This window comes from Centrocercus urophasianus, unplaced genomic scaffold (genome assembly GCF_019232065.1).
Source record: "Centrocercus urophasianus isolate 14NV4802_14NV808 unplaced genomic scaffold, USGS_Curo_1.0 seq_13, whole genome shotgun sequence".
Lineage (NCBI taxonomy): Eukaryota > Metazoa > Chordata > Aves > Galliformes > Phasianidae > Centrocercus > Centrocercus urophasianus.
In genome coordinates, this window is record NW_024884475.1 from 14,183,908 (window position 1) to 14,211,135 (window position 27,228).

The 27,228-nt window shown below is 39.0% G+C and overlaps 1 protein-coding gene across 9 annotated transcripts in view; it reads right to left on the minus strand.

Annotated features, from left to right (window-relative positions):
• Nucleotides 1-27,228, minus strand: part of LDB2 (LIM domain binding 2) — a 212,676-nt gene that overhangs the window by 139,008 nt on the left and 46,440 nt on the right. For all 9 annotated transcript variants that reach the window (XM_042811784.1, XM_042811782.1, XM_042811783.1 and 6 more), the window contains exon 2: nt 1,364-1,466. In XM_042811784.1, the coding sequence (XP_042667718.1) occupies nt 1,364-1,466 (103 nt within the window). The remainder of the gene's footprint in view (nt 1-1,363; nt 1,467-27,228) is intronic.

Here is a 27,228-nt window from a genome sequence, read left to right on the forward strand (position 1 = left end):
AGTATCAACACCAAACGCTACAACCGTTTTTGCAGAGGACAGAAATTAAAACCGGGGGAAAGTAATGTGTACCAGTCACATTAAAAAATGTGTTCACAGTAATGCAATCTTTCAGTTGTGTTTATCAGCAGCAGTACTGCTGAATCTGTGAAAAGAATCACAGTACCGCCCTGTACCAAACTGCCCCGCTTCCAGATAGCACAACCATTATCAAGCATTTGTGATAACTGGGATATTTTACTCTTTGACAAATTCTTTCATAAGTACCACTGTTTTCCAGTAACAGAACTCCCTCTGATCTAACTGGACATTAATTGCTTTTTTGCTGATGTATCTGTGCCTCTGGACTGATAACACAACTAGCAAATCTGATATCTGACAAGTTGACTCAACCTAATCAGGACAGATCAGCTGTTACCAACGTTGCTATAGGCTGTAATTTGAGGACCTTTACAGACTTATCATTTGCTCTGAAAGACAAGAAACTGTAATTCTGTCAGCAGTAACCCCAGAACATGCATTCAGAGTGGCTGTTATTTTTTCTTCACTTGTCAAATAAATACCTGAGATAATTGATAAAAGGAATTAGAAGTATGCGAGTGATACACTGACAATCAGTCACTCTCAAGAAAAATAAGAACCTCACAAGATTCAGCGCATTAAGCACAGAGCACAAGCTGTCACCGTGAAGCAGGGGTCATTCTGAATGGAGTGAAACAATTGGCAACGCCGTTTCTCAGTGTTTACTTATCTCTCTGTTGCTTAGTGCTAAAGCTGAGTGAATTATTTACTTCAAATAATTTATTCGATGAATTCTACCTCTTTTCTCCTGCTCAGAGTATATGTGGGCACTGGACACCAATGCCATCGGATTTATTCACTGCTTCATTTTATTCAAGCTTGCATTTAGTGCTTGATTGAGAGTATTCTTGACTTCTTCTGGTTAACTCGGACTGGTCAGACACTAACAACAGCAGGTCCTTAGTGTGTACAAACAGTATAGACCCACGCAGCTGATGGAACACTTCCACAGACACTTATTTGGGTAATTTTTCTGGTCCCTGTTTAAATCCAGAAGCCCTTCCAGCAAAAGTGCTGACAACTGCTGCAAAGTTCCCTTTCTGTGAACGGTTTTACCCACAACATTCAACACTTGAATGTTTGTGGAAACTGAATTAACAAAGCATGCAAGCACAGCCGAAGTAAATTAATTTACAAAAATAAAAAGATTATATTGTATGAACTTGATGGTCACTGAATACAGAGAATTGGCTTTTTCAATGCCGGTTTATATCTGTCTTCTACAGATAAAACATGTATAGAAAGTCAGGCTTAAATTGATAACAAAAAATGTATCTCTTACTGTATCGCTTTGGTCCATCTTCCAAACAAAAGGAAAGGGTTAAGGTTGCATCATCTTCAAAAAATTCAGTTGCAAAGGCATCCCACCAGAGGTTGTCACTATCCTAGGAAGTAACAGATCATTCACTTAGGAGGAGGCAAAATGAAAATATTTTCATCTTTTTAAAATAGAAATTCCAAAGGATCACACACAGTTTGCATGTCTTTCCCTAATTTGTGGGTTTAGAGGTCTATGAGATATTTCAAACTATTTTTCTTAGATAAGGTTTGAGTGTTAATTTAAGGAAAGAGCTGAAACATTTAGTTTATTACACAATAAACTGTCTTCCATTTTGTCCAGCATACAAAACATGTGACAACTTTCATTCTCATAAACACATGCTCTTCTGTAAACCTTCAATACTTTCATAAATCAGCTGCAAATATATCAATTATGACTCCACCTCCTGCCCCCCAATTCTGTCTGTGGGCTGCGTATCTCAAATTCTTGGTTCTAATCATGAGAAAACTTCAGTACTTAATTCTGTAATGCTACATAACCCGATTATCAGCATGAGTTGACAAGAAAGTTATTTAGAAACTAAATGTAATAGCCATTCCCCTCCAATGCATTTAATATAAAATACAATGGTACTGCAGGTTAATTAAATACCAGCTAGTTACTTAAATGTAACTGTTGTGAGAAATCTTTATTTATCAGTGTCATACATGAAGTGAAAACAATATTTTAAATGGCCTGTGTATACTTAGACATGCATTAATACACAGTGAAAACATAATAGTTATGGAACATAATAATTAATAGCAAATATTAATACACTATTCCACTTAAAGCACCCAATACATCACAATGGTGTTGTTGCCTTCAGCAGTTGAACGAGGCATTTGGGTGATTAACAACACCTTTCAAACATCTTGCCCAAGCAATAATTGCTACCCACTGCACTCTGCCACTCGCCAAAAGAGAGGCTGCAGCAGTGTTTCACCAGGATCTTTGGGGCATACTTCTTGTATCAGCAAAACAAGAGGGGAGGAAAAGCTTTACAGAATAGCGCACAGAACAGTTCCAGCTCTGCTGTTGAAAAGCTGTTGGTATCTTGGTAGCTTGGCATTACCTGATCTACTTGTACAATACCCAGCAATGTGAGGGTGAAAACCGAAGCATCCTTATGATGCAAATGCACACAGGAAACAAGAGTAGAACAGGAAAACTGTGGTGCCTCACCTCAAAACCACACATATTTGCACTCTTGTTTGCTTCCAAGAAGTCTGAGAGCTAGAAAAATGTGGAGACTGAATTACCGTGGATTCTCTCCCCCGATAAATGAAATATCCAGACTCTGTCACAGTTTGAACACAGTCCAAGGTCTTTATCTCATGTTTTTGCATAGTTTATGTCAAGAAGAAGAAAAAACAGAAAATACACTACCAACCTTCTTTCCACCGTTAAGAAAAAAAACCACCTTAAAATATATAAATCCTCTGTTGGGCTTGGATATGCTCTGCTGATTAATTCTCTGCTCCACCTCCACCTCATCACAGGTGGGCCCAACTACTCTCACAGCCAAATGGTGAACAAAAACAAATGAGGTCTCCCCTAGCCAAACTGGAAAAGGATCCAGTTACTCTAAAAAGAAAAAAAAAAAAAAAAAAAAATAAAAACACCCTTTTTTTTTTTTTTTTTTTTTTTTTTTTTTTGCAAAAAGGGTATGGTGAAGGCAAGGCTGCCCCCAGGCATCTTTAACTTATGCTCTGACAGGTTACGGGGGATTTTGCCAGAGTAATTATTTTTCTATTCAACAATAATGAGAAATTACCATGGCAACCTCCTTTCACGTAGTGCACTCACACGCTCAAACATTGAAATAATGGCCTAAACATAACAAAAAAAAAAAATAAATAAAAAAAAAAATTAATACTTTTAAAATATTTTGTATTAAAATGAACTTAAGGAATGGGGCAAAGGAGAGAAAAGGACAGAGGCAGCCTGAGAGTTGAGTCAGGAGTGAAGAGGCACAGTGATGTATCCAGCTACCCAAGCAGCGAATGCCTTCTGCCACAACTGTCATTGTTCCTCCCAATTCCACCCTCGGTATTATTTGTAATTTGAAGCATGGCTCAACTCTGAATAGGATCTCCAAGTAAATGGAGTCCTAGGGTTTCAATATTTTTTCCTGACTCTGATTTCTTTGGCAAAAGTAATCACATTTGAAGTACAATGATGCTCTTTTCCCCCTTCCATTTAGTAGTCCCACATATTCACTGTGTGATGTGAGATTCAAGCTGGGTTCTTCTTTACACCTTACAGTCTTACATGATTAAGAGTCTGAAAGCCAAATGAGCCTTTTCTCCTTGCTTGTGATGGTGATTGCTGAACCAAAATAGGTCTTGCAACTGGAAAATAAGGCAAGTGGAGCCTATTTTTTCCAAATTCCTTCATTTTCATTTAATGACTTAGAAGGCAGAGTTTGTGTAAAAAGTCAAAATGCGAAACCATGCTCAGGATAGGATGCAGATACGTTGCAGAACACAACTGGAATTCAAAATTATTTTGATAAATTGCAGAAACGATGTGAAATGAAGATGACATTCCATAATGCAAAGTGACAAAGGCACAAATACAAAATAGGGGATAAAAGGCTAAGCAGAACAGCAGAAAAAGGTTCCGATCATAAAGGAAATACGTCAGCAATCCACTGCTCCTGCACATGAGATAAATGTCTAAGACATAATTCTCTTCTACTCTAACAAGCACATCTCTGGAAAGACTTCAGCTGGAATAGTCCATCCACTTCTGGAATACTCTTCCATGTCTGGGCCAATTACTTGCTGTGGACTAGTTTTAGGAATTTAACTGAGAACAAGAGGAATCACAGTTTGAAGACACCATCAAATACAACCTAAGAGACTCACATCAAGCAAGTCAGAAGGATGTGGTTGTACTTGGTGTCACAAAGAAGCTCACAGGGAATATGATGGCAGTGTTTAACTATGTGAAAAGACTAGTGTAAAGAGTGTAATCACTCCTCTATGGCTAACAAGGATGGAAGAAGTAATACGGCTTGGTGTGCTGCCACTGTGGGTTAGGCAACATAATCTCATTTCAGGTCCATAGCCTTCTGTTGTTGCAGAGAGGGAAGACCCCCAGAGTGCTGCCATATCATAAAAATTTTGACACTAATGTTTATACCCAGAGCACACTGACAGACCATTAAAAACAGAATGCCAGAATACAAGAAAACATTAACTTTCCCTATTAGCTTTAAATTAGACTCGCCTTGAGTCTACCCAGCATATTCATGGTTCTGATATGAATTTCACAGGAGTAACAAATTAACAGGGATCTGTGTATCTTAATTTTATAGGGAAGTGGGTATCGAGGTCCAGGAGAGCTGCACTGCCTGCTGGTCTCAGGCAGAGTTATGCTTTCTCCCTCAAATTGCTTTTGGTTGCTCAACATACAGCAGGGGCAAAGAGTATATGAAAAGATGATCATGAAAACAAATAAATGTGATTCTGAATACACCTAGGAAGCACATCTGTTCTGAAGTGGGACTTTTTCTATGTAATCACTTTTCAGGGAAGAACTGAATTTTAAACACCAACCTCTGTGGCTTGGCATTGGACAAGGCAAAAATAAAAAGAGATAGTTCCCCTGGGAGCTTACATTTTTCTGCTGGCACCTGCAACCCTTCCCTATTGACACTTACTATTTTCAGAACTCTATACATCCACACGCCTGTTGGCAACGTGCACTTCTCATATTCTTTCAAGTTAATGCTGCACAAGGAAACTGCTGTCTCTCCAAGGAAAGAATATTATTCCACCCTTCCCCCCATTCCCAGCAAATCAAACTACACTTGAGCTTTTAAAATGCAGTTCAAGATAAAATTTTGCCATTAAATACACCTGTAAAAGCTGCACAGCTATTGCAAATTATGAAACTCACAAGATAAAGTATCATAAAAATTCTGACACTAATGTTTATGCTCAGAACACGCTGACAGACCATTAAAAACAGAATGCCAGAATACAAGAAACCAGTAACTTTCCCTATTAGCTTTAAATTTGACTCGCCTTGAGTCTATCCAGCATATTCATGGTTCTGATATAAATTTCACAGGAGTAACAAATTAACAGGGATCTGTGTATCTTAATTTTATAGATTTTGCCATCTGAGAACAGAGCTGTAGGTCTATCCCTGTGATGCACAATGTTTTTATGATTTGGCATAGGTTTGTTTGGGTGGGTTTTTTTATTTTTTATTTTGATTTTGATTTTTTGCTATTTATATAAATTCTGTGTGAAATATTGATATTTTGAGCCTTGAATTATTTTCTAGGGAAAAGCATGAACACACCGAAAGTGCATTAGTCACGTACAGTACATAGGTGATAAACCTATACTGTCACATGGCCATCTATCATTACGCAGATACAAGAAGATTCACGCCTATCTTACAGCTGGGGCATTCTTCTTAGCAGTATGCAGTACCTTGTATAGTACCTGAGAAAAGAGGTCTGATCTACTTGCCCCAAACCAGTTTATAAGGACTACTCCTGCTGCTTTTGCAACTTATTTTTTTTCTTATTTTAAACATAAAACATGTTTTAATTCCCTATGAGGAGCGACTGGAGGAACTGGGGCTGCTCAGTCTGGGGAAAAGGAGGTTGAGGGGAGACCTTACTGCTCTCTTCCAATATCTGAAAGGTGCCTACGGCAAGAGCGGGGTTGGTCTCTTCTCACTGGTGACAGGTGACAGGAAGAGGGGAAATGGCCTTAAGTTGTGCCAGGGTGAGTTTAGGTTGGATATCAGGAAAAACTTCTTTACAGAAAGGGTTGTGAAGCACTGGAGGCTCCCCAGGGAGGTGGTTGAGTCACCACCCCTGGATGAGTTTAAAAACCATTTGGATGTGGTGCTCAGGGATGTGATTTAGTGAAGGGCTGTTAGTTAGGGTAGTATGGTTAGGTTGTGGTTGGACTCGATGATCTTTAAGGTCTTTTCCAACCTCATCAATTCTATGATTCTGTGATTTTAAACAGCATTAAATTAATCTTGCAACTAACCAGATCTTTCTTACAGAATCTCCAGATCCCTTCCCCCAGCCAGAAATGCCTGACTCTATTACTTCCATTTGTTATTTCACACATACTCACAGTTTTAATGGTGTTGCTTGCTTTTATTTCAGTTACTAGTGTGGCTGGATGCCATCTCTCAAACAATGTGTAGTAAAACTGGCAGAAAGATTTTAAGACTTGGCTTTGGTCATAAGTACTTTTCTGTTCCATTACATATTTGCAGCTTTTGCCAAAACTCTACTCAGTGCTCAACACATATCAGTTTCTTCAGATTACTTATTAATTAATTAAATTATTGTTTACATTCCACTTTGGAACTTATCTTGGTTTTTACAGTAACAAGACCAAGTTTCTGTTCTATTGAAAAGACAGAATACAGTCCTGCAACAAAAGCAGACAGCAGCACTGCCGCAGAGAGACTGGCTCCTGTGCAAAATGGGGGCAAGGTCTCTGCTTCTCATGTAAATCCGAAATAACTTAAAGAATCCAGCAGAATTACAGGGGAAAAAAAACAAAACAAAACAAAACCAACAACAACCTTGTAACAGAAAGCTATTCTTACAGATTCACTGGAAATTCATGCTACATCTAAGATTCTCTTTTTACTGCCTAGAATGCTCGCAATATCACTACTCTTTGAGGCAACAAAGCACAGGAAATAAAGAAAGCACTAACAGCTTATGTGCTTATTGGAGAACTGTGAAAATCAAACATTAATTATTTGATTCCAGATGAAAACGAGAGAAATACACACAAAAAAAGGAGCAAGGAGGCTTTGCAAAATATGCAAAGTGATTCACGCACTTTTCTTCTGAACCAGGGAATCTGGGAATTAGCATCACTACAGCAAAACAAATACACTGCACTGATTCTGGCTATACAATTCAGCTTTGCAGATACACCACTCTGAGACAGTTTCACTTAGATTCTAAAATGACAAGTCCACATTGGATAAGGACACCAGAGGTTCAGACTAACCAAAATACGATGACATTGATCCGAAGAAAATAAATATTTTCCTTATGTTCTGAAGGATGATTGTCCTCTTCCTTTTTATTTGGCCATTAACATATGCCTGAAGTAGCAATTTTTGTTAGAGTGGTTGTGGCAACTGCTTGCTAGGCTGGCAAATAGCAAGACCAGTCTACACACAGCTATAAAAGTATAATTATCCCATTACATTTAAGCCACTCAATTTTTCCATCTACAAGATACTACATGTATTTCAAGTTGAATATCCCCTTAAAATTAGAGTCCTTAAAATTAGAGATTTTCTAACTTAAGTTATCAGGAAAGGATAAGATAGCAAACTATCTGCTTCAGTTTAATAACAGAATCAAAAAAGAATGTCAGGTCTCAAACCTATTATTTATCATTGTTTCAGTTTTACTGCAGCTTGTGGATAAAAGAGAAATGAATCCCTAAATATTCACTCTGTGCATGTTTCACTGTTCAACTACAGCAAATACACAGATTGCAGAGTTTAATAATACACTGTAAGCAGGACAAAGCAGGAGGGTTAATTTATGCTACGTGTCATTTCACTGCTTCTTTAATTTGAATTCATTATTTTTACTCCTGAAACCGGCACATAAGAATGGATAGAAAAGAAAAAAGAAAAAAAAAAAAAAGGGGGGGGAGAAAAGGAAAAACAAATGAAGCTAGGCTCAAAAAGACATATTCTACTGCCATGGCATCATCCTTGATATTTCACAGCAAGATTATCAATAATTAGCAAAGGATGCCCTTTCATCCTTTCTAAGTATATGGGATAAGATTGCACTTGGTCCCTAAAGGCAAGACCTATATTCTGGTTGCACGAACAAAAAACCTAGGCATTACAAATTATGATTGTAGTGCAGTTGTTAACAGAAATAGACACTTCTACCCCCAGTGCAGTATCTGTTTGGCCTTGGTATATATATCATGTTAAATCCATTCCCAAAGCCGTTTTAAATTTGAGACCTCTTTTCAATAGACATGTGAATTGGTCTAGCTGGCCAAGAACAGAAGTTTAGTTCTTTAGTAGTGTTCTCCATCCACAATCACTGCAGACAAATCACAAGCTTGAGTTTTCTGTTTATCAAAAATGAGCTGCAGTTACACTTCTCTGTTCTGCAGAAGAATGCTCCACAGCCTCAGCCTTTGAGAATGGTTTATAGAGATGGAATATTAAGTGTGTCTATTATCTATTGTACTACTGTTAGTCATATGAATGTTCTTATTTTACGCTGACATTTTGACCTGGTTTCTTTTTTACCTTGTTTACTTCCATCTGTGTGAGTAAATGGAAGCTACTATGCCATATATCCCAATGAAAAGGCAATAGCTAGTATTGCCATCAGTGAATACAGAACATCAAACATCATATGTCAGGAGGGCAGATGAAAAAGGCACATTCTCAGCAACCTTAGTAAAAGAGTCTCTCTGGGTCTACCTACTCAACTAAACCAAATCCCAAGGCACTAAAATTTAGTGAACACAAATGCTGTGTTTGTTAGCCGGTAAGTCAAATTAATTAAAGATTATTACCTTCTATTAAGCTTTGCAAATTAGTTAGGAACACATCACTATGTTGGACAGGTCTGTCTAACCTGGAACAGAGATGAAATAACAAAGATCCAGTGTATCATATGTCCCAAGATAGGTAAGCTCATGCACAGAAGCCTAATTTAGCAATAAGTAGTCAGAAAAAATAAGAACACTGAAGACGTACTTAAGAAATATCTCTTGTAAAGAACAAAAATTGTGTTGTTACATATTAATAATGTATAATATCTTTGCTGCATAAATAGTACATATTCTTTGAGCAAAAACCACTGCTGGAATCTGTGGGAATTACTAAAAAAGTTTGAAAGAGAAACATAAAAAATACGAAACAGAAATGTACAGATGTATATGAATTCAAACTTATTCAAACATTAAGATGAGATTTTCAGACTTATGCACCCATTTCCCATTGGACAATCAGATGTTGGAACATTCTGTGCAGCACAAAATCCCAGCATGGAAATTGAACTTGCTACTGTTAGCTAAATCAAAGCCGGAGGATGACAACAGGGCTGGGATTCATTTCACCCCAAGATGGTTGTCTAAATTCATACGAGACAAAAAGCCTCCCTGGAGATATCTGTCTCTTCACCAGCTGTAGAGGGAGCAGAGAATAGTTCAGTCTAGCCATGTAACTTTTACAGGGATAAAGGTAGGTAAGACAAATCCTATTCTGTGTACTACCAAGAATTTGAAATTCAGGAAGAAAACTAGTTGAGGTTTTGGGAGCTTACATAGCAAAGACAAAACGTAAGTGGAAAGCTGGGTGAAACATCCGTATCTACGTTGTTTAGGTTTTCAGAGTCTTGGCAGGAAAACCTATAAATGATGTTCAAGTTTTTAGCTCGTAGCGCTCAAAGCTCTCCAGGCTGCCAGGCTCCCGCTGTTTCATATAAAAAGCTCCGAGTGGCAGACAGAAGTTGGAGCACTGGTTAAAGATTTCTGCCAGTATGAAATGTTTCAAATGAAGAAGATGTGATTATTTGCCTGGCTTCCTAAGTTCACTCCCCAGCTAGCCACAGTTGCCAATAAAGGCCCCCAGGTCCTGCATTTTATCTTACCCTGCCTTTGGATTAGAAATTCCTACATGAAATGCAGTTAAGCTAGAGGAAGAATTGTTCAGATATATCCTTCTAAGTCTTGGAAACCTGAAATATAAGGAAATCTTTAGACAAGACAACAAAAATCAAATAATGCCATCTCTCATGTATTTTTCTGCTACCACTGAATCACTTGGTCACTCCTTGCTTTAGTTGTGTAGCACTACCCTTCTGAAGCACATTAGACCAACAGGCACGTGACAGTCACAGCTGCTTAATGAAGAAACAAAAATCAGGAGTGCAAGTTGCACAGATAAAGATGGGAGTGCTGTGCAGTCACAGATTCCCAGCATGTTCAAAAGTTTCAGTTCTGAGAAGCATTAGTACAGGGCAGTGAACTTTAAATTGGCATTTGCATTTACACACTAAGGGGATGTCTGATTCACCTGCTCACAATAAAAATAATACTTAGAATGAAAACTTTTATAGTTATTGCTGTTGTAATACTGTAGAGTAGTGTAACCAATAACTGACCACAGTGTTATGGTGGCTGAATTACTGGATATTTAGTTTAGAAAAACAGAGAGAATGAAGCACACATTGGGAAACTCAGAGCTGAGATAACAGAGTGGGTTTGTATGTTTGTTTGAATTATTAAGTTTAAATTTTCACTTCAAAGAAATAACAAAATTTATGCACACCAAGAAGTGCTCTCCTTCAAAACTGCACTGAGCAAAGTAAGTACAGCTTTTTTCTAAACGGCGTATCTTACCTTGTCAAGCTCATTTAAAGTAAAAAGGCATCAGTAGTAATAATGAGAACGCAGTTTGTGAACAATTCCTTCACAGAAGCCAGCTACTACATATTGTAACAAATTAAAAACTCTGAAAAGACTATGTGGGTCCCTAGAGAAATGTATTTAATAAAGCAAACACCAATATTGAATGTGACAGAATTCCATTTGCTGTAGAATCCCATCCAACTGAGTTTGGCTGTTGCTGAAGCAATTAGAGAAAGCTGTGATTTAATGATTATGCTAAAACCCTAGACAAACAAAGCTCTCACCTACCAAGAGGCCACTTAGCTGTATCACTACCACCAAAATGTATAAAAAACTTTGTAGATTTTCATTTGCTGTCAGTCAACTAGTAGCAACACAAGCAGTTATTTACTGAGAATGTTGAGTTACTAGCTACTGTACTTCTTTAACATGAAAAATGTATAAATCTAAATTTAAATTAAGTAAGCAATGCCAAGTGTGAACTATGTATGTCAGGGAAATCACCCCCTAAGGTTATTCTTGTAGCTGAGACCTGATATGGTTTAGTCAAAAGATCACAACAGGTCAGAGTTTAATTCTTTATTAAAAAGAAAATAAAATTGTTTGTGCTGTTTATTACAATACAATGGATCCTCACCTTTGGGTCTATAAACATCTGAAATTTGAAATGAAATGAAATTTTAAACGTCTTTTCATCACAGCAGCAGCCTCGTATGAACTACAACTTATCACTTCGGACTTCGTGGACCTGTTAGATTAGCAGTAACACTGATTCAGTTGAGATTTCTCAGCTTTTGATAGACAGTGTTTGGCATTCTCTACTTTTCTAATTCTTTTTAAATTTATTTGAATAGAATCATAGGTCATCAAGCAGAATAAAAAAGGATGAAAGTATGTGACAATTTGGAAGCCTTGATTATGGAAAGCTTCTGAATTTCTTTGAGAATATGAACTCTCTTGGTGTGCTTATGTCAGCCAATAAACTAAGTGATTGCAAAAACTAACATGTCTTTCTTTTTTATAGCTTTCACATTAATCTGAGAGCTGAGTGAGTGACACATACAATTGTTGATGTGGATTTTTACCCTTGTTGCCTTCCAGGTGAAAGCATCTTCTGACAGGAGAAAGCAGAGCTTTGGGAACAGCAATTCCCTTCCTCTCCAGTTTCTTCAATGAACAGGATCTAGAGACATGGTGCATATCTTAGTCCAAATAAAAATATCAGTGTTGATATTTTAAAACCATAAAGAATACGAAACCTGGGAGTAAGCTGAAACACACAGAGAACTATTTTAAGATAGAAAACGTTTTTGCATGACATGGTGAATCATGCACAGAATTGCTGCAGAGGAGAGTGAAATAATTTAAAGCAGCTATGTATAAGAATGAACTTCTCAGGCAGCTCAGACCTACTTTCAAAGATCTAAATCCTAACTTCTTAACAAAAGCATATAGCGTGGGGCTTGGTTTTAGGATATTTTTTAACTATGTTTTGGTCTGGTTTGCTAAAGCTCTGTATTTCTAGCTAAAATAAGTAATAATTGTGTTCAGAACACTAATTTTATTTTATTTTATTTTTTTCAGGTATTACGTGGTTCTCAAGAGTGCTGTAAACCCAGAGCATTTATCATTTCAGAGCTTTTCTGGGAAGATTTGTGTTCAGACTGCTAAACAGCCTGAAAAAACTGCAATACCCTTGACAAAGCCAAGAAACTGCACTGTCCCATTCCTGGGAATGTGTAACTGCCAGAGGAGCTGTCATATGAAAGTGAGAAAAAAAAAGAGAAAAGATTCAGTGCTAATGTCTTCTTAACTAGAGGAGCCCAACCCATAGTATATCACAGAAAAACAGCACGGTTAAAGTTGAAAGGGATCTCATACAGATCCAGACTTGCTTTCCACCATTGCAGTGACAACCACTGTGAGATGTTCTAATGTTTCTGTGTGCTTTTTATTGAGAGCCTATAAAATCAATTACAGCTCTATCTAGGTTCTCCAATAAAAGACTTTATCAGAATTTCATATGATCCCTCTGAGGGTGCTGGGTTTGTATGCTCAGTGTTCAAAAATCTTAGCATTCTCCTTTTCCACATAGTTTCTCCACAATCAGTTTGATGTTCACAGCTGATTTCTGTGAGACACACCAAAGAATCACCTGTCTGCTCCAGAAGAAATTCCTTTTTCTTTCTCTTTCCACTTTCTGATTTGGAACAGTTTTTTCTACAAGCAGATACACTGATACACACATCTGTGCATTCACATTTCTGTTGATACTCTTAGCTCTTCCAGTAGTGCCTGCTGGACCACGTTATTTGCCTCTTAAAATCACATTTGAGGTCTGAAGCAGTCTAGAACAAACATGATCTTCTTATAACCTCCTCAGTGTGTGATGTCTGAGAGTTGCAAGAGGCCCTGCTGGGTCAAAGCAGAGCCCACTATGCATCTAGCACACATCAACAGGGACAGAAGAGTGTAAAGAAGACCAAATGTGCTTTGTATTAAGCAAGAAACTCCTTGTTCAGACTCCCCAAAGTGTTCTAGATCAGTAAGGCTCAGCATTTGGCGGGGGTCATATCCAGGCTGGCTGTCTTCTGACTGGACCTTTGAGGCCTGACCCTCAATGGACTCACAGAACCAGCACACAATCAAAGGAGCTTCAACTTTCACTGAATATGCTCATGGCCCTTGATCTGAAGAGACCACAGGCAAGATTAGTCTGTCAGCGTTTTCTTCATTCCTCCTCCGACTCTCCAAACACTCATCAGTAGTAACCAAGGAGGTGATACCAAACTGCCCACTGAGTGGCATCAAAACTGCAAAGATGCTCTACTGCATTGCTACAGTGAGCTTCAGACATGCAATGCTGTGGGTTGTCAGATGATATACACCAGTTGTTTCCAGTACTCAGGATGGGATGTGAAGGAAGAAGCATTTTTTCAGTCACACAGCATGAATCTCACATATATGGAAATATGTAACATATCACACCACTAGCAGCAGTGCCCTGCAAACACAAATGGGAACATGATGTTCCACAATGTTCCTGTGATAATAAGCATAGCAGCTGGGCATACAAAACGTCTCCTAAGAAATGTAAGGTGAAAAGGTGGTACTGGACAAAGTAACCACTCTCTCAGAATTGATGTTTCTTACTTGAAAGACTTTCATTCCCAGAAACTGTCCTCTTGCTAGCTGACCTTCGATTTAATCAAAGTACTTCTACTCCTAAGTCAAAACTTAGGGCCTCTATTCTGTCAGTTTGAGAGAGAAAAACCCCAAAGTAACACCCCCCAAAATGAACTAAAGAGAAGCACTTATACAAGTTATTGACTTTGACTAATGCTACTGTAAATATCTCCAAAGAAATTACTACACATCAACAGGTGCCACATGAGATGCAGCAGTGTCCATTCTGCATGGCACAATGGTAGGAGTAACTGGTTAGACACTGTAGCTTAACATTTTAAACAGTCTTCAGGATCCACTCTCTTGCTACAAGACCAGAGTAACTAGGTCTTCTATTCTTCTTCTGTAGATCTGAACTCTGTAGCTTCTCCTATCTAAAAGATAATTTGAAATCTAAGATCTTAGGTCCTGTCGGTAGATATCAAAGTGCATTATTTTTCCTGAGAGCTGTAGCCTAGCTTAATGGTAGCTATGCATTTAAATGTAAGCAAAGGAAAAAAGGGAATTCCAGACTATTTTTCTTTGTTAACAGGATGACACTTAAGCCAATCACGTGATCCTTCAGAGCTTGGCTTTGCTTTGGGTAGAATGACTGAGTGACTCTCCTGTTGTAATTGCAGATGTTCATTCTCATGGACATCAGTATTAGGAAAATGGAAGCTTACTTGGAGGCAGGGTGCTAAAGAGTGCAGATTTTTCATCTGGAACAGAAGAAATTGTGATCATCTTTGATATCACTTTTTCTCATACAGCTTCTTTGACTTCAGCATTGGTATCAAAAGAAAGTGACCTGAACATATTGAAGACAATGCAATTTCCAGTATTCCCTCTTGCATATGACTGAAAAATTAACAGCTAATTAATATCCAAACAGATCTTCTTTAGAGAGACCTGATCAGAATTCAGTGCTAAACATCACAAGCATTTCAGGGCACTTCAATGTGTTTCTAAAAAGCACCAGAAGAATTAAGTCTCTTACATTATTTACAGTGCTTTCACACTGGAAACGAAAAACTGTATCTCTGTTTCACTGCAAAGCACAGAGAATTTCTTTCCTACAGTTGAAAAAATGGTTTATTTTATCTAATTCATGCAAACCACCCAATCCCAGTAAAAGAAAGATGGCAGCTCTCCTTCCTTCATGTTTTGATAGGAAGTCAGAGAAGTAATACAAACTGACAGGTTTTTATGACTGACCTCCTGATACCTACTGGTGCATAAACATGCAGTTGTTAAAACTTATCACTAGGGCCAGAGTTATCCCCTCTTGACTAGGAGTCTGCCAAGTAGTAATAAATAAGCTAAAAATAGTTTCAAAATAATCTGTTTTGTTTAGTCTATAAAATCATGCCCTACAAAATCTCCAAACACCAAAGTTGAGATCTCACAATTTTTTGTCCTTGCCCTCCAGATATTTCACATAACTCAGTAGGAGGGTCATCATAGGTGATCTCTTCTGTTCCACTCTGGGACCAAGCTTCTACTAACAGAACAGTACTTTTTATTTTATCCAGCCCTGTTGATTCACTTGAACTCGCCCAACAAACATCAAGCAAACCCTTCCCTCCAAAAATTACGGTACTCTTTTGTATACAATTACTGCTATACACTTTAGAAATAAAAGTGGCATTTGAACAGTAAATAAAATGAGAACAGTTCAATCAAATCAAGGTCCATAAAATTCCGGCAGAGAAAGCATATCCCGCTCATCAACTATTCAGCTTAATGCCTTGTTTTACTGATGACAGATCTACAGGTAGTTTTCTGTAGTATAATAGTCAATAGGAGTAGTGACTGAAGAATGTAAAAATTTTATTGTAGGAAATTACTAAGGTTACAAATCTGGTCTCAATTTCATTTGTTTCTGTATATTTCTGCAACCAAAGTTTAGTTCATGCAAATGTTTGTGAACAATGAATTTAGGGGCATTTTGCCAAGATGAATGCAATCATCAAAAGAAAAAATCATTTTCTGATAAAGTTAAATTTATTTCCAGCAGAGACAGAGGTAGCTTATAAAGAAAGACACTGCAGAATTAAGGATTAGGAAAAACAGCATGATAGCCTACTACTGCTACCACTTAGTCTGCCACATTATGGAAGTTCTGCTAGGATTTCTCTTTGCTTTAAAAAAAACTAGGAAATTAAGAATAGAGGTGACCAACCATAAAGCCAGGGCAGCAATGCTGAACAGAGACAGGAAATTTGTAATGAACAATAAATGGTAAGATACAACACTTACGTGAACAATTTCCAAAAGCAGCCACAAAATTTAAGATCTGCTTTTGAACAACTCATGAATGTAAAACTTACAGGTATGCTGTCCAAAAAGAGTGAGAAGCCAGATCCAAAGAATGCCTTTATCACTTAAACAAGGTTGGGTCAAATAAAATACACCCTCATCCACACTAACCAAGAGCTTTTGATGTAGAAGTTCTGTAGGCACATCCACATTAGCAAGTTCCAGTAGGAGCAAATCAGCTGATGCTGATGATCCATTGCCACAATACAGAGATCTCTGGGAGTGAAAGGGTAGAAGAGAAGGGTTTATTTTCAACAGCCTTACTGACTGAATGCTAAAGAGCAGTAGGATATTTTTGGATGTTCTCCTGGAGTACTTCCTTCATCTGGACACAAATCCAGCTCACAAGTGCCATGACTGCTTTGCAATGCGACCCAACATGCCTTTAAGTGGAGACATCCAGGTATTTTGCTTTACCAGTGGCAATCCAGTGCAAACTGCTAGCAGAGGGAATGACACAGTCTCTATTATCCTTTCCAGAAGTTTAAAAGGAAAATTAGCACTCACTTCTGTGCTCAATTTCTGAGAAGGGAATTTCAGATTCCCATCCTCAGGGGCTCGGGTGGAAAGCTGTGCCTGGTTGAGGCCCAGCTCTAGAGAAGTGTTGAGCTTTCACAACTAAATAGCAAATAGTTCCCCCCTCTCCCTCCGCTAAAGACCATCCCACCATGAGCTTAACAGTGAGCTTAACAGTGAGCTTAGCAAAGTTGTTGTTAGAAAGTATGCTCTGAGAGACCTGACTTCCACATACACTTTATATGGAACCTCCCAGCTTGTTTGTTGTGTTCTGCAGGCCAGGCACCTCCAACTGTGGGAGGACTAAATCTTACACTTTTTCCCACTTAACTGGTTCCAGCTAACTGTGTCAGCTGGGTCACTCCACACATGAGAAATAATCACCAAAATAAGTAACCCAAGAGCTTTCAATTATGCAAGGAGTAATATTTCAACAGAATTGCACACCCAGCTCGTGAGAGAGATTTGAGGGCTAAGTCCTGAGGGCAATTCCACTAAAGCAATTTCAGCAACTTCACACAATCTTGTCACATTTTGTGACAGAACATGCATGACAGAAATCAGAATTTGGCTTTTTTGGACGATTTTGAACCTGATATGACTAAGAGATGCTTGACAGGTGCTGTGTATGAGAGGGTCTCCTCCTTGCTCTTCCAGAGGGACAGGAAGAGAACATCTCTAATGGCTGAACTTCAGAAATCTCCTCGCCAAGTAGACATCATATGCCTAAAGGCATATGATGAAACATAGTTACGTTTATTACCCTGAGACCACTTGGCTCTGTTAGAATCCAAAATAAACCCCACATTTTTAATGGCCTGGTTGGTTTTTGCAGAAAGCTGAGTCTTGGTAAATGAGCTGTCATACTGGATTCTATTTTATTCTTTTATTTTTACAAAGCATTGCATAAACAGGAACAGCTGGTGTTGATTTATAAACACCAGGGTTGTCTTGAGAGTTTAGATATTATTTTGCCAACATTTAAGCCTCATCATTTGCTAGCAATTGCTCTGTAGTAGAGTGGACAGTGGTTCTGCTGCCACCTGGAAAAGAAGCAATTTTCCAATAATAGTAATAATAGTACAATTCAATAATACTCAGAAGAAGGATCTCACATGCATATATTTATCTGTCCATTTACCTACGTGAGTCTACTTTCACTTGGAACTTCTTGGAGAACAACGCAACATTCAATACTTGAATCTTGTAACATTGTTGTAGTTTATAGCCAGTAACCCAGCAAAGGTCTTGGACGCTATGAAAACCTGTGTGGTATCAGCACATGCCAGTACCTTTCAGTTAGGAGTGGAACCAGTGGTTCAACTTAGTGTTTAACCATCTTAACTGGGGGACATTTTTTCTTAATTTTATTCACAATAAGGTTATTGAGTTATCCAGACAACAAGCTCTTCCACTCTTACCCTGACTTGTTCCTAATAGAGAGTCAAGCCAGGTACTGAAGCAAGCAGGAATTAAAAGATACTGTGTGATAATTCACTAAAGAATTTAATAGAAGCTAAAAGGTGCCCATTGAAGTTTCGCAGACCAATTGAATTACTGCATCTCCAAGTTTCTAACTGGCAATGTTGAAGTTCTTTCTGAAAGGCTGTTAAGTTTTAATAAAGGAAAACTGAAGACTTGGTTAATAGATCATTAAAAGATTGCAAACGAAGAGTAGAAATAACTGGCCCACCTTCACAAAAAGAGAAATCTACTGATCTCCCAGAGACCTGAGATGATAGATGTATTCTTTCAGAACTTTGAAGAAAAGACGGATAATAGCATGAAAAAGTTTGCCAGGCATAGAGAGCCACTCTGGATAGTCAACATTAATGCAAGGAGTTGTGAGAGCCTTGAAATACAAAACAATAAAACAACAGAGGGTATTAATGAATGCAAAGTAATGCATATGAGGGAAAACAATCGTAATTAGATCTAAACCACAACGGACCCTGGGTATTATCACTCAGCACAAAAATCTTGGAGCCATTATGGATAATTCCATGGAAATATTGGCTTAATGATATGCAGTTATAAAAAGGCCAACCACATGCTTTCAGCTTGGAAAAGAGGCAACTGGAGATGGTACAACTGAGGTTTACAAGGCATAGAAGTTCTGAACTTTCTCGACCGTGGTTGTGAATTCTTTTTCAGTATAATAATCATCACTGTAACGAATAAATGGCAAAAAAAAAAAAAAAAAAAAAAAAAGTTTTAAAAAAATCTGAGGACACCTAATAAAATTAGCACTCAGTTTTAAACTCAGTAAGAAGTAATTTTTCATTCAATGCCAAACTGCAGAACTGCTGCTGAGCTTTGTAGAAGTCACAAGCATAAACAAATTTTCAAACTTATCTCTGAGGAGGCAGAGTGCCTTGGTTCTGCCTAAACACAGTGCTGCAGGTGCAACCTCTAGCTCAAGATGAGCTGATGCATCAGTAAAAAGTGGTTCATTGTTTCCTTGTTTGTCCCATTGTCTCTCCCCAAAACATCTGTTGCTGGTGACAGGACAGCAGACATCTCCTTCCCGGATCTTTTCTTCTACAAATGAAGAGTCCAAGTCCCAGTCTTCTGCTTAGGAAATACCAAATCCTATCATTCCCTCTGTTTTCTAGCTTAATACCAATGTCTCATTCCTCATCAACTGTTTCTCTCTTCATATCCGTTTTCCTTTTGTTTCCTAATGGCAGCAAACATAGATAGCACTATTTCTTTTCTCAACTAACTCTACTCTCCCACCTACCTTCATTAAACTTTCTCAAAGATTTAGAACTTTGTCCAATGTAACGCCTTTCATAAAAATGTTAAAAGACGAAGGTTACTCCCCTGCCAAATTTCAGATCTTTATTCCAAAACAATAGGATGAGGACAAAGGGAGGGGGGAAAGCTACAGCTATTCAGAGCAAGGTTTGCCAGAGCTTTTCAGTGTGGTCAAAACAAATATATTTTCCCCTTGCCTAATGCCTGGAAATGTTTGAATTGCTTTTGCTGACATTTTCCAAAACAGATTTAACCAAGGAGAAGTCTAACATGGCAAGCTGCAGCTCATGAGGATGCCAAATGGTTAAAGTCTGGCAAAGTTATCAGCAGCTGCAAACAGAGCTACGATGGAGAACGTCAAGAAATCTTAGTAAAATCTCTTCTAGTACACCACCAAAGAGCACAAACATGGTGCAAAACATGATTCCCAATGCTTCTGATACAGTGAAAGCATAGGCTTCTGTGATAGACTCAGTCTTCTCACTGCACAGTATTTTAATAGTGCATTATTTTATTTGCAGTATGATATCAAATTGAAAAAATCCTTTTGACATGGGCCAAGAGGACTTTTAAAACTAGAAGTAATGAGCATATCAGCACTACCAATGACTGCAACAAATCATGCCCTGTAATTCTCTTTATTTGCAAGTAGCCACAAATTCAGTGACTATATTGCAACCAATGTTCAAAAATGGGAAAGCATCCACATTTCAGTGGTGCCTTGCTAACAGCAAAATGGGCAAAGGGGCTCACAGCTCAGACTGGGGGCCTGGGGCAGTGGGCTCCCTGCTGCATGGAGCAAAGCCACACACCTCATCCTCACAGCGAGCTCCAGCTTCAGGGCTGTAGCAGGGCTGCCCGACGCTCCATGCCCACAACTCAGCCCCTGCCATGCTCCGAGACCAAGACACGAGGCCAGGTCCTGGGAACAAAATGTCCTGTCCCTGAAGCCTACCATGACACGTACAGGAGCAATAGGAATCAGAAGAATAAAAGATCATAGAATCCTTGTAGCTGGAAGGGACCTGCGAAGGCCATCTAGTGCAACTCCCCTGCAATGAGCAGGGGCACCACTGCAAGATCAGATTGCCCAGGGCCTTATCCAGCCTCACCTTGAAAGTCTCAAGGGATGGGGCATCAACTATATCATTGGGTAACCTGTTCCAGTGCCTCTCCTCTGTGACTTCAGAGTTTGCTGACTTTTCCATGCTCAAAACAAATATTAAGTGCACTGAATTTGATCTCTTTTATGAATTATATTTAAGGAGATAAGTACACTCCCAAGCTATCTAACTCTTAGCTCCCTGGGAAGTACCTCAAAGGTCTCCACTGTTCTGTAGGTCGGAAATTCTTTTTTTTCCGCAGATCAAGGAGAGGTGATTAAGTTCACTTGTTTGACTTCTGCTTGTAAACAGAATCACAACATTTTTCTAGAGATTCAAAGGCTCCTCAATATATTGCAGGGTCTGACCATTAATGAATCTGCTGAGCTTAATGAAGAATTCTTGCACACGTCCCTCACATCAGGAGCTGGGATGTACCTGTCTGCATTAATTGCACAGGGACTCCTTCAGCAAGGTGCAACTTCTCCGCCATGCATCAAAACATAAAGCCAAGCTATGTGCCATGCATTTTTTTTCTCTGAGTATATACAGAGCTTCTAAAGGAAAGTTCATGATGAACTTAACTGAATTTTAAAGAGACAAAACACTGACATCTCCAGGGCCTCACTACAAATGAACTAAACATGGGGGTGACAGGGAGTGCCATGAGGGGGCTCAGTGTAGAACTGCTCTGCAGTTTGCACAGGAGAAGTTACTGCAGGCTGGATAATGATGCTGAAATACAGTTGAAGAAAGTACCGCTCAGAGGAGATCGCTCCCCTTGCCCCACACTTCACAGACCTCAGCTTTCCACTATGAACCAGTCAATATACTGACCTTTACAAATAGGCTTGCTCTGGGAATGTGCTGTCAAGTAGCTTCAGGTTTTTCAGCTGAAAAAAGTTTTAAACTCAAGTACAGTAGAGATCTTCTCAGCTGTTTTTGACTCCTTATACCAGCAGTGCATACTACCAGTGTTTACCAGAGGTATTTTCATTTAGTGGTGTGGTTGAAATAGCTATCAAAGAATACGCTGAAGCCTGTTGTAGCTCAGTTATCAAGGCACACTGACAGAGGTTGCTGGACAGGTAATCAGAGATTCTGCCTCTTCTTTTTCCTTTTTTATTCCTATTCTTTTTTTGGTCCCCTCTTTTCAAACTCATCCAATTTCACACAGAGTATTATGGAGAAACAATAAACATGGGAGCCCAGAATAGCATTTCTGTAGAGACAAGTTTCAGGATAGAGTAACGCTTTAATTTTTTCCAGGCGTCCCACAGTATTGCTGGCAAGCCTTGAAAGCTGTACAAGAGCAAGCAAATGGTTTCCAAATCTCCACCAAGGGCCAGATTGCATTGAGCCCTGCATGGGACTGCAAGGAGAGAGCATGAGGAGAGAGAAAACAAAGAAATTCCTCCCGCGTCGAGGCATAAAACAGCAGGGAAACATGAGCACTGCCTCATGCAAGGATGAATTGTGACATCAGTTTCTTCCAGAAAGGGCAGGGAAGAGTTTAGGAGTGATTGACAGCTGTCCCTCCTCTGCACCGGCATCCGAGCAGCTTAAACACAAGAATACAGCTTTACCAACACTGCTGAATGGCACCTGCCAAAGTCCTTTAGATGCCTGAGAGGACCTCAGACCTTGCTTTGAAAGCCAGCCCTTCCCCTCTCCAACCTACCTGCTGTGTCTCAGAGCATGGAAGGGATGTCAGGATGCTGGGAATATATCAGTCCCATACACTGAACAAACACAAGTGATGGGCAGACTGCGTACAGAGCCTAGACAACATCAAGATTTTTGCTGGGTTGTTGTTGTTTTTTTTTCACATCTGTTTTGTTGGTTTTTTTTTACGATCCTAGAAGCTGAGGAAATATTACTTCTAAAGGAAAAAGGCTTTTTCCTTTTTTTTCTTTTCTAGAACTCTACCTTCATACATTTGGAAAGAAGCAAAATATTCCATCATCCCACTGTGCCAACACAAATTGAAAAATGGTGGTTTGCTTTTGTTGTGCAACAACTGAAGTTACACTGAAAACAAAACACTCACTTTGGCTCCCACGTCATGACTGGTGTGCTTTTACACCTTTTCATTAAACCAGTTAAATATCCATGCAGCTTCGTCAGACTTCAAACTTCAGGTATGTTTATTAGTGGATTTGCAAACTCTCTCAAGTCTTTCTACTGAAACATAACCTCTTCTTGCCACGACTGCTACTTATTTAACACACATGCGAGATCACTGTTCATGCAAAAGGAGTGAAACAACTAAAGCAAAGAAAGTAGGTCAGATTGGATGGCAGGAATAAAACTATCCTCCTCACTACCAAACAAATCCTGCCTCTGAAATCCTCTTTCTCGCTCTTTGCTATTTGTTTATTCAAACTTCAAACCCAAATTGTCAGCTAAAGGAACCACCATTTTCTGAAGGGGCCTGGTGGTTCTCTGCCTGAATTCATGCAGCAATATTTCCTACAGGTATTTTTCACACAGATTTCTGCCGCTGCACCTCCTGTGCTGCAGAATCTGGAACACATCTGATGAAGATGGGTACAATCAGCAGAACACTGACAACATTTCTCTGTGCTCTTGAGAACAGCAAACAGCACTCTATGCAATAACTCAACAGTCTAGTATATGACAACAGTCCTTCTAACGATGCAACCAAAAGACCTCTATTTTCAGCAGCATTGCAAATTAATAGTATTTTCACCAGCTTGCCTTTTAAAGCTATAGGACTCATTCTTTCAGAAACAAACATATTGGAAATTGGTTGATCTGTCTTAAATAATGATGTACACAATATGCTTCAAATGCTAGAAATTCTGTTTCTACAGTCAACAATTAATTTACAACTCACTCCGTCCAGTGATATTAACATTTAAAACTGCTAAAACATCACACGATATTCTACTGCAGTAACATGTTTTTATCCTCTACAGCTTAGTTCACCAGCATTTGGCTCTGCTGATATACTGTCACTTTAAAATTCCTTCCAATGTAACAAGTACACAGGTATGTAGGATATCTGGAAGAATTCTGTAGAAAGCCAGCACCGAGCCGTCTTTGTCTCTTAGCTGGGCAGAATTTAATCTCTGCTAATCAGCCATGGATGAAGCAGCATAATCATTTCTTATAAGCAAAGAAACAGCAAAGTTATTGTAACATAAAAATCTCATGCAGCCTCAACAATTCTAAAGTAAGATGCACCCTTTGCAAATGAACAGTCAAACAAGTAGCCTTGTTGTGATTCAACTGTTGACAGTTTTGATCATGGGTCTGTGAATGAATACTTCTTTCTTTCCCTTACACTGGCCGCGGCATGTTTCATGCGAGGGTATTTAATAGACTCCATCAGCTCCCAGTACACAAGGCTCAGAATTGGTTGCCTTTACTGAATAGGCTGGGAAAGCTGCCTCAACAAATCTGTTCATGCTTAAGGTCTTGCTGCTGCCAACTGACATGCTTGAGACGGCTGCCTTTCCACCCTCTGCTGTTAGTTTCACTGCACCTTTACAGCAGAAAGGGCGAAAGATATACTCCCTTCCTGTGCCAAAATGAAAAGCAAGACCACTCCCATGCCCAAAATTCAACCCTGCTGGTGCAGAACTTGTAGCTAATTTTCTCTGGCTCAAGAGTTTCGAAACAACAACAACAAAAAACAATCCTGAATTTCATCAGTACTCTGGAGTTTGAGAGACTTGTGAGAGCTCAAGCATACTTAGCAAGTTTCTTGCATTAGCCGTAATAAACACACTTGAGGAATAAATACACTTGAGCAGGAAAAAAGAAAAGAAGATGTAAAATAACAATACGTGCAAGGTTTACACTGGGGCAAACTTGATGAAATTGCTGGAGGATTCTGTCCTTATGTAAAGACCCTGTCACGCTGCCAAGGTCAGCTCCAGCTCGGGTTATCTGTTGCCTGAGGCTACTCTACCTTGTTTTTCATTCAGGGATCATTGTTCTTCGGTTGTTTATGTGGATTTTATTCCACCCATTTCTTCATTCTTTGCTCCCTTTCCAGCTCACAGTCCCTACAGCACATACCAGAAGCCCATCCTGGCTGTGTGCTGAGGAATCCTGACTACCCTAATGAGAAAGAGCAGCCCTGAATTAAAATGCAGTTTTCCTCTCTAAAAGACAGAAAGAAGGAGAGACGGTTTTAACAAACCCTTCATAAAAAGTTAAAAATTTCTGCAGTAATTTTTAAGGGTAGGTCGTGTATTCAATCCAGGAGGGGGATGCCATTCAAATGGCTTTATCACAATAAACAAGGCAGTTAAACAATGCACAGCTTTCCCTGTACTTTACTGCTATTTAATACAAGACATTCATCAGTACTTAGAGATTCATCAGAGGGAACAACATGAAGGAAGAATAAAGAGGAGGTCAGGAAAACAAAGGGAGAAAAAAGGCAGACAATGCAGTGTATAAGATTATATGATATGTGTAGCAGAATAATGGAGATTTTAGAGCAGAGGCTTTAGGTAAGATTTTTACAGAAAATGCTGCATAGCATGGGGTGCAGAGACTGACAGAGCACCATCTCCCATCACGAGTGTTACAGCTCTTTTGCATCAGTTCATTTAAAACCATCACAAGGTATGTCAAGGCATTATCACTCCTTCCTTCAGGGCCAGTATCTCTGCAGAGCACTTTTCAGGAAACATTTGCGCCCGGTTGTAACGCACAATACATTCAGCTTTCATTGCAAAAATTATACGACAGGGGCAGAATTGAACTCTACCATTAGCAACGCCAGCTCCCATTGACTGAAGTGGGAGTTGGATTTGCTTATATCAAAGCTGACTTTGGCAGAGGTACTCCCAAAGAGCCATGTAATAGGCTTCCTTATCCTTTCCTCTCTGTGTGGTTTGAGATGCTTTTTAAGCTGCTGCATGACTTATATGCCCCTGAATGCAAGATACAGAACTAATTAAATATTTTTCCTGCTTCGGAATACAAACTGTTCATTCCTTGTGCAAGAAATGGAGAGAAAAGAAAGTTTGAAAATGAATTACAACGTTATTAAGGTAGGTTCTGTTCTCTGTTTAAAGGGAGATTCCTTTTTTCCAGTAATCCAATGTCAGTACGTTCTCTGGGACAATTAGAACTTGGTAGCAAAACAATTCATGCGCGCATCTCCAGGATAAACCAACTGAATAAGTTTGAAGGAAAGCATGCATGGGCACAAGCACTGCACACATCTAAATAATCTGCTACTTAGACAAGAAAGCTAACCACTATGGAGCCTCATTTTTAAAAGATTGCTTGACACCTGAAATCAGATGGATCAGCTCAAGTTCCTCAAATGCTAAAGAAGAAACAGCTGAAAAGGTCTACTCTGCCTCAACTGTATGCTTTCACATTACTCATATATGTCTCAAATTTATTTTTGTAATTCAACAGGGTTCGTATAGCAGAATAAGTATACAGCACAGCCTTTGCTGATGGCCTCCACGTGTAGAAAATGGCTTAGTGAAAAGGAAATACTTGGGAAAAAATGTAACAGCAGAAGAATCTTCAAGAGAAAAAGCCAAATTCATTCTGTGTGCATACAGAAAGTTCAATCACTTTTACAACAAAAATAGTTTTAGAAATAGCTTTGAAAAGCACTTTCCAATCCGTGAACCTCATCACAACAGTTTTATATCCTTTGTATGGGATTTATAAAATTCCTTCAGTGAACAGCATTAATCAAGGTCACTGTTGGGTACAAGATCTGTCCCTACACCTTGTCAGTTACACAGCTTTGGGAAAAGATCTTTAAACCTTTGTAGAAAAGACTACATGGAAATAGCTGATAAACTTGTATTGATTTTCACATATCGCCCTTGTCAAAAGGATTTATTGATGTGTCAATGCATGTTGTGGCAAGGATCATAGCAGGATAGCTTTAAAGGATTTATGGTGAATCCATAGGCTTTAATACACTCTGTGGTAAATAACTAACAAGCACAGTGTATATTGATTCTTGTCATGTGGTCAATGGAATCTTTAGCCCACTAATTGTTGTATTGACAAACAGTTAATGATCTAAATGAGCAGCGGGACATCATTCCTAACCAGCACTGCTCCAAGCATGCTTTTCTTTACCATTTCCTGCCCCTCTGCCCCAGGAACAATGCTCACTCACAGAAGAAAATGTCAGCTCTGTGACTTAGTAACTTCATTTGGAGCTTGCATAGGTTCCCATCCATGTCCTTTACCCTACAGTGCTTTCATGCGTCTTTACACGTCTCTAACTCAATTTAAGTCACAGGGCAGTTAATGGTGGTTGCACTGTCCTCCTGAATGATTCCTCATTGGGACCTTTCAGTGGGCAACTTACTCCTCATTCAGACACCTGACTGTGCTGTCAGAAGATTCTTATTTTCAGCTTGTACAGGATTCAACCATTATATTCATGTAGGTATGCAGATCAGACTCTCATCCAATGTCTGCAAGGAATCTGGGGGGGCAAAGAATTCTCATAATGTTTGTATTGGTGTGTGCTCATTTCTGGCAGCTGAAAGGCTCTGCCATGACTTGTAATTTTATTATCCAC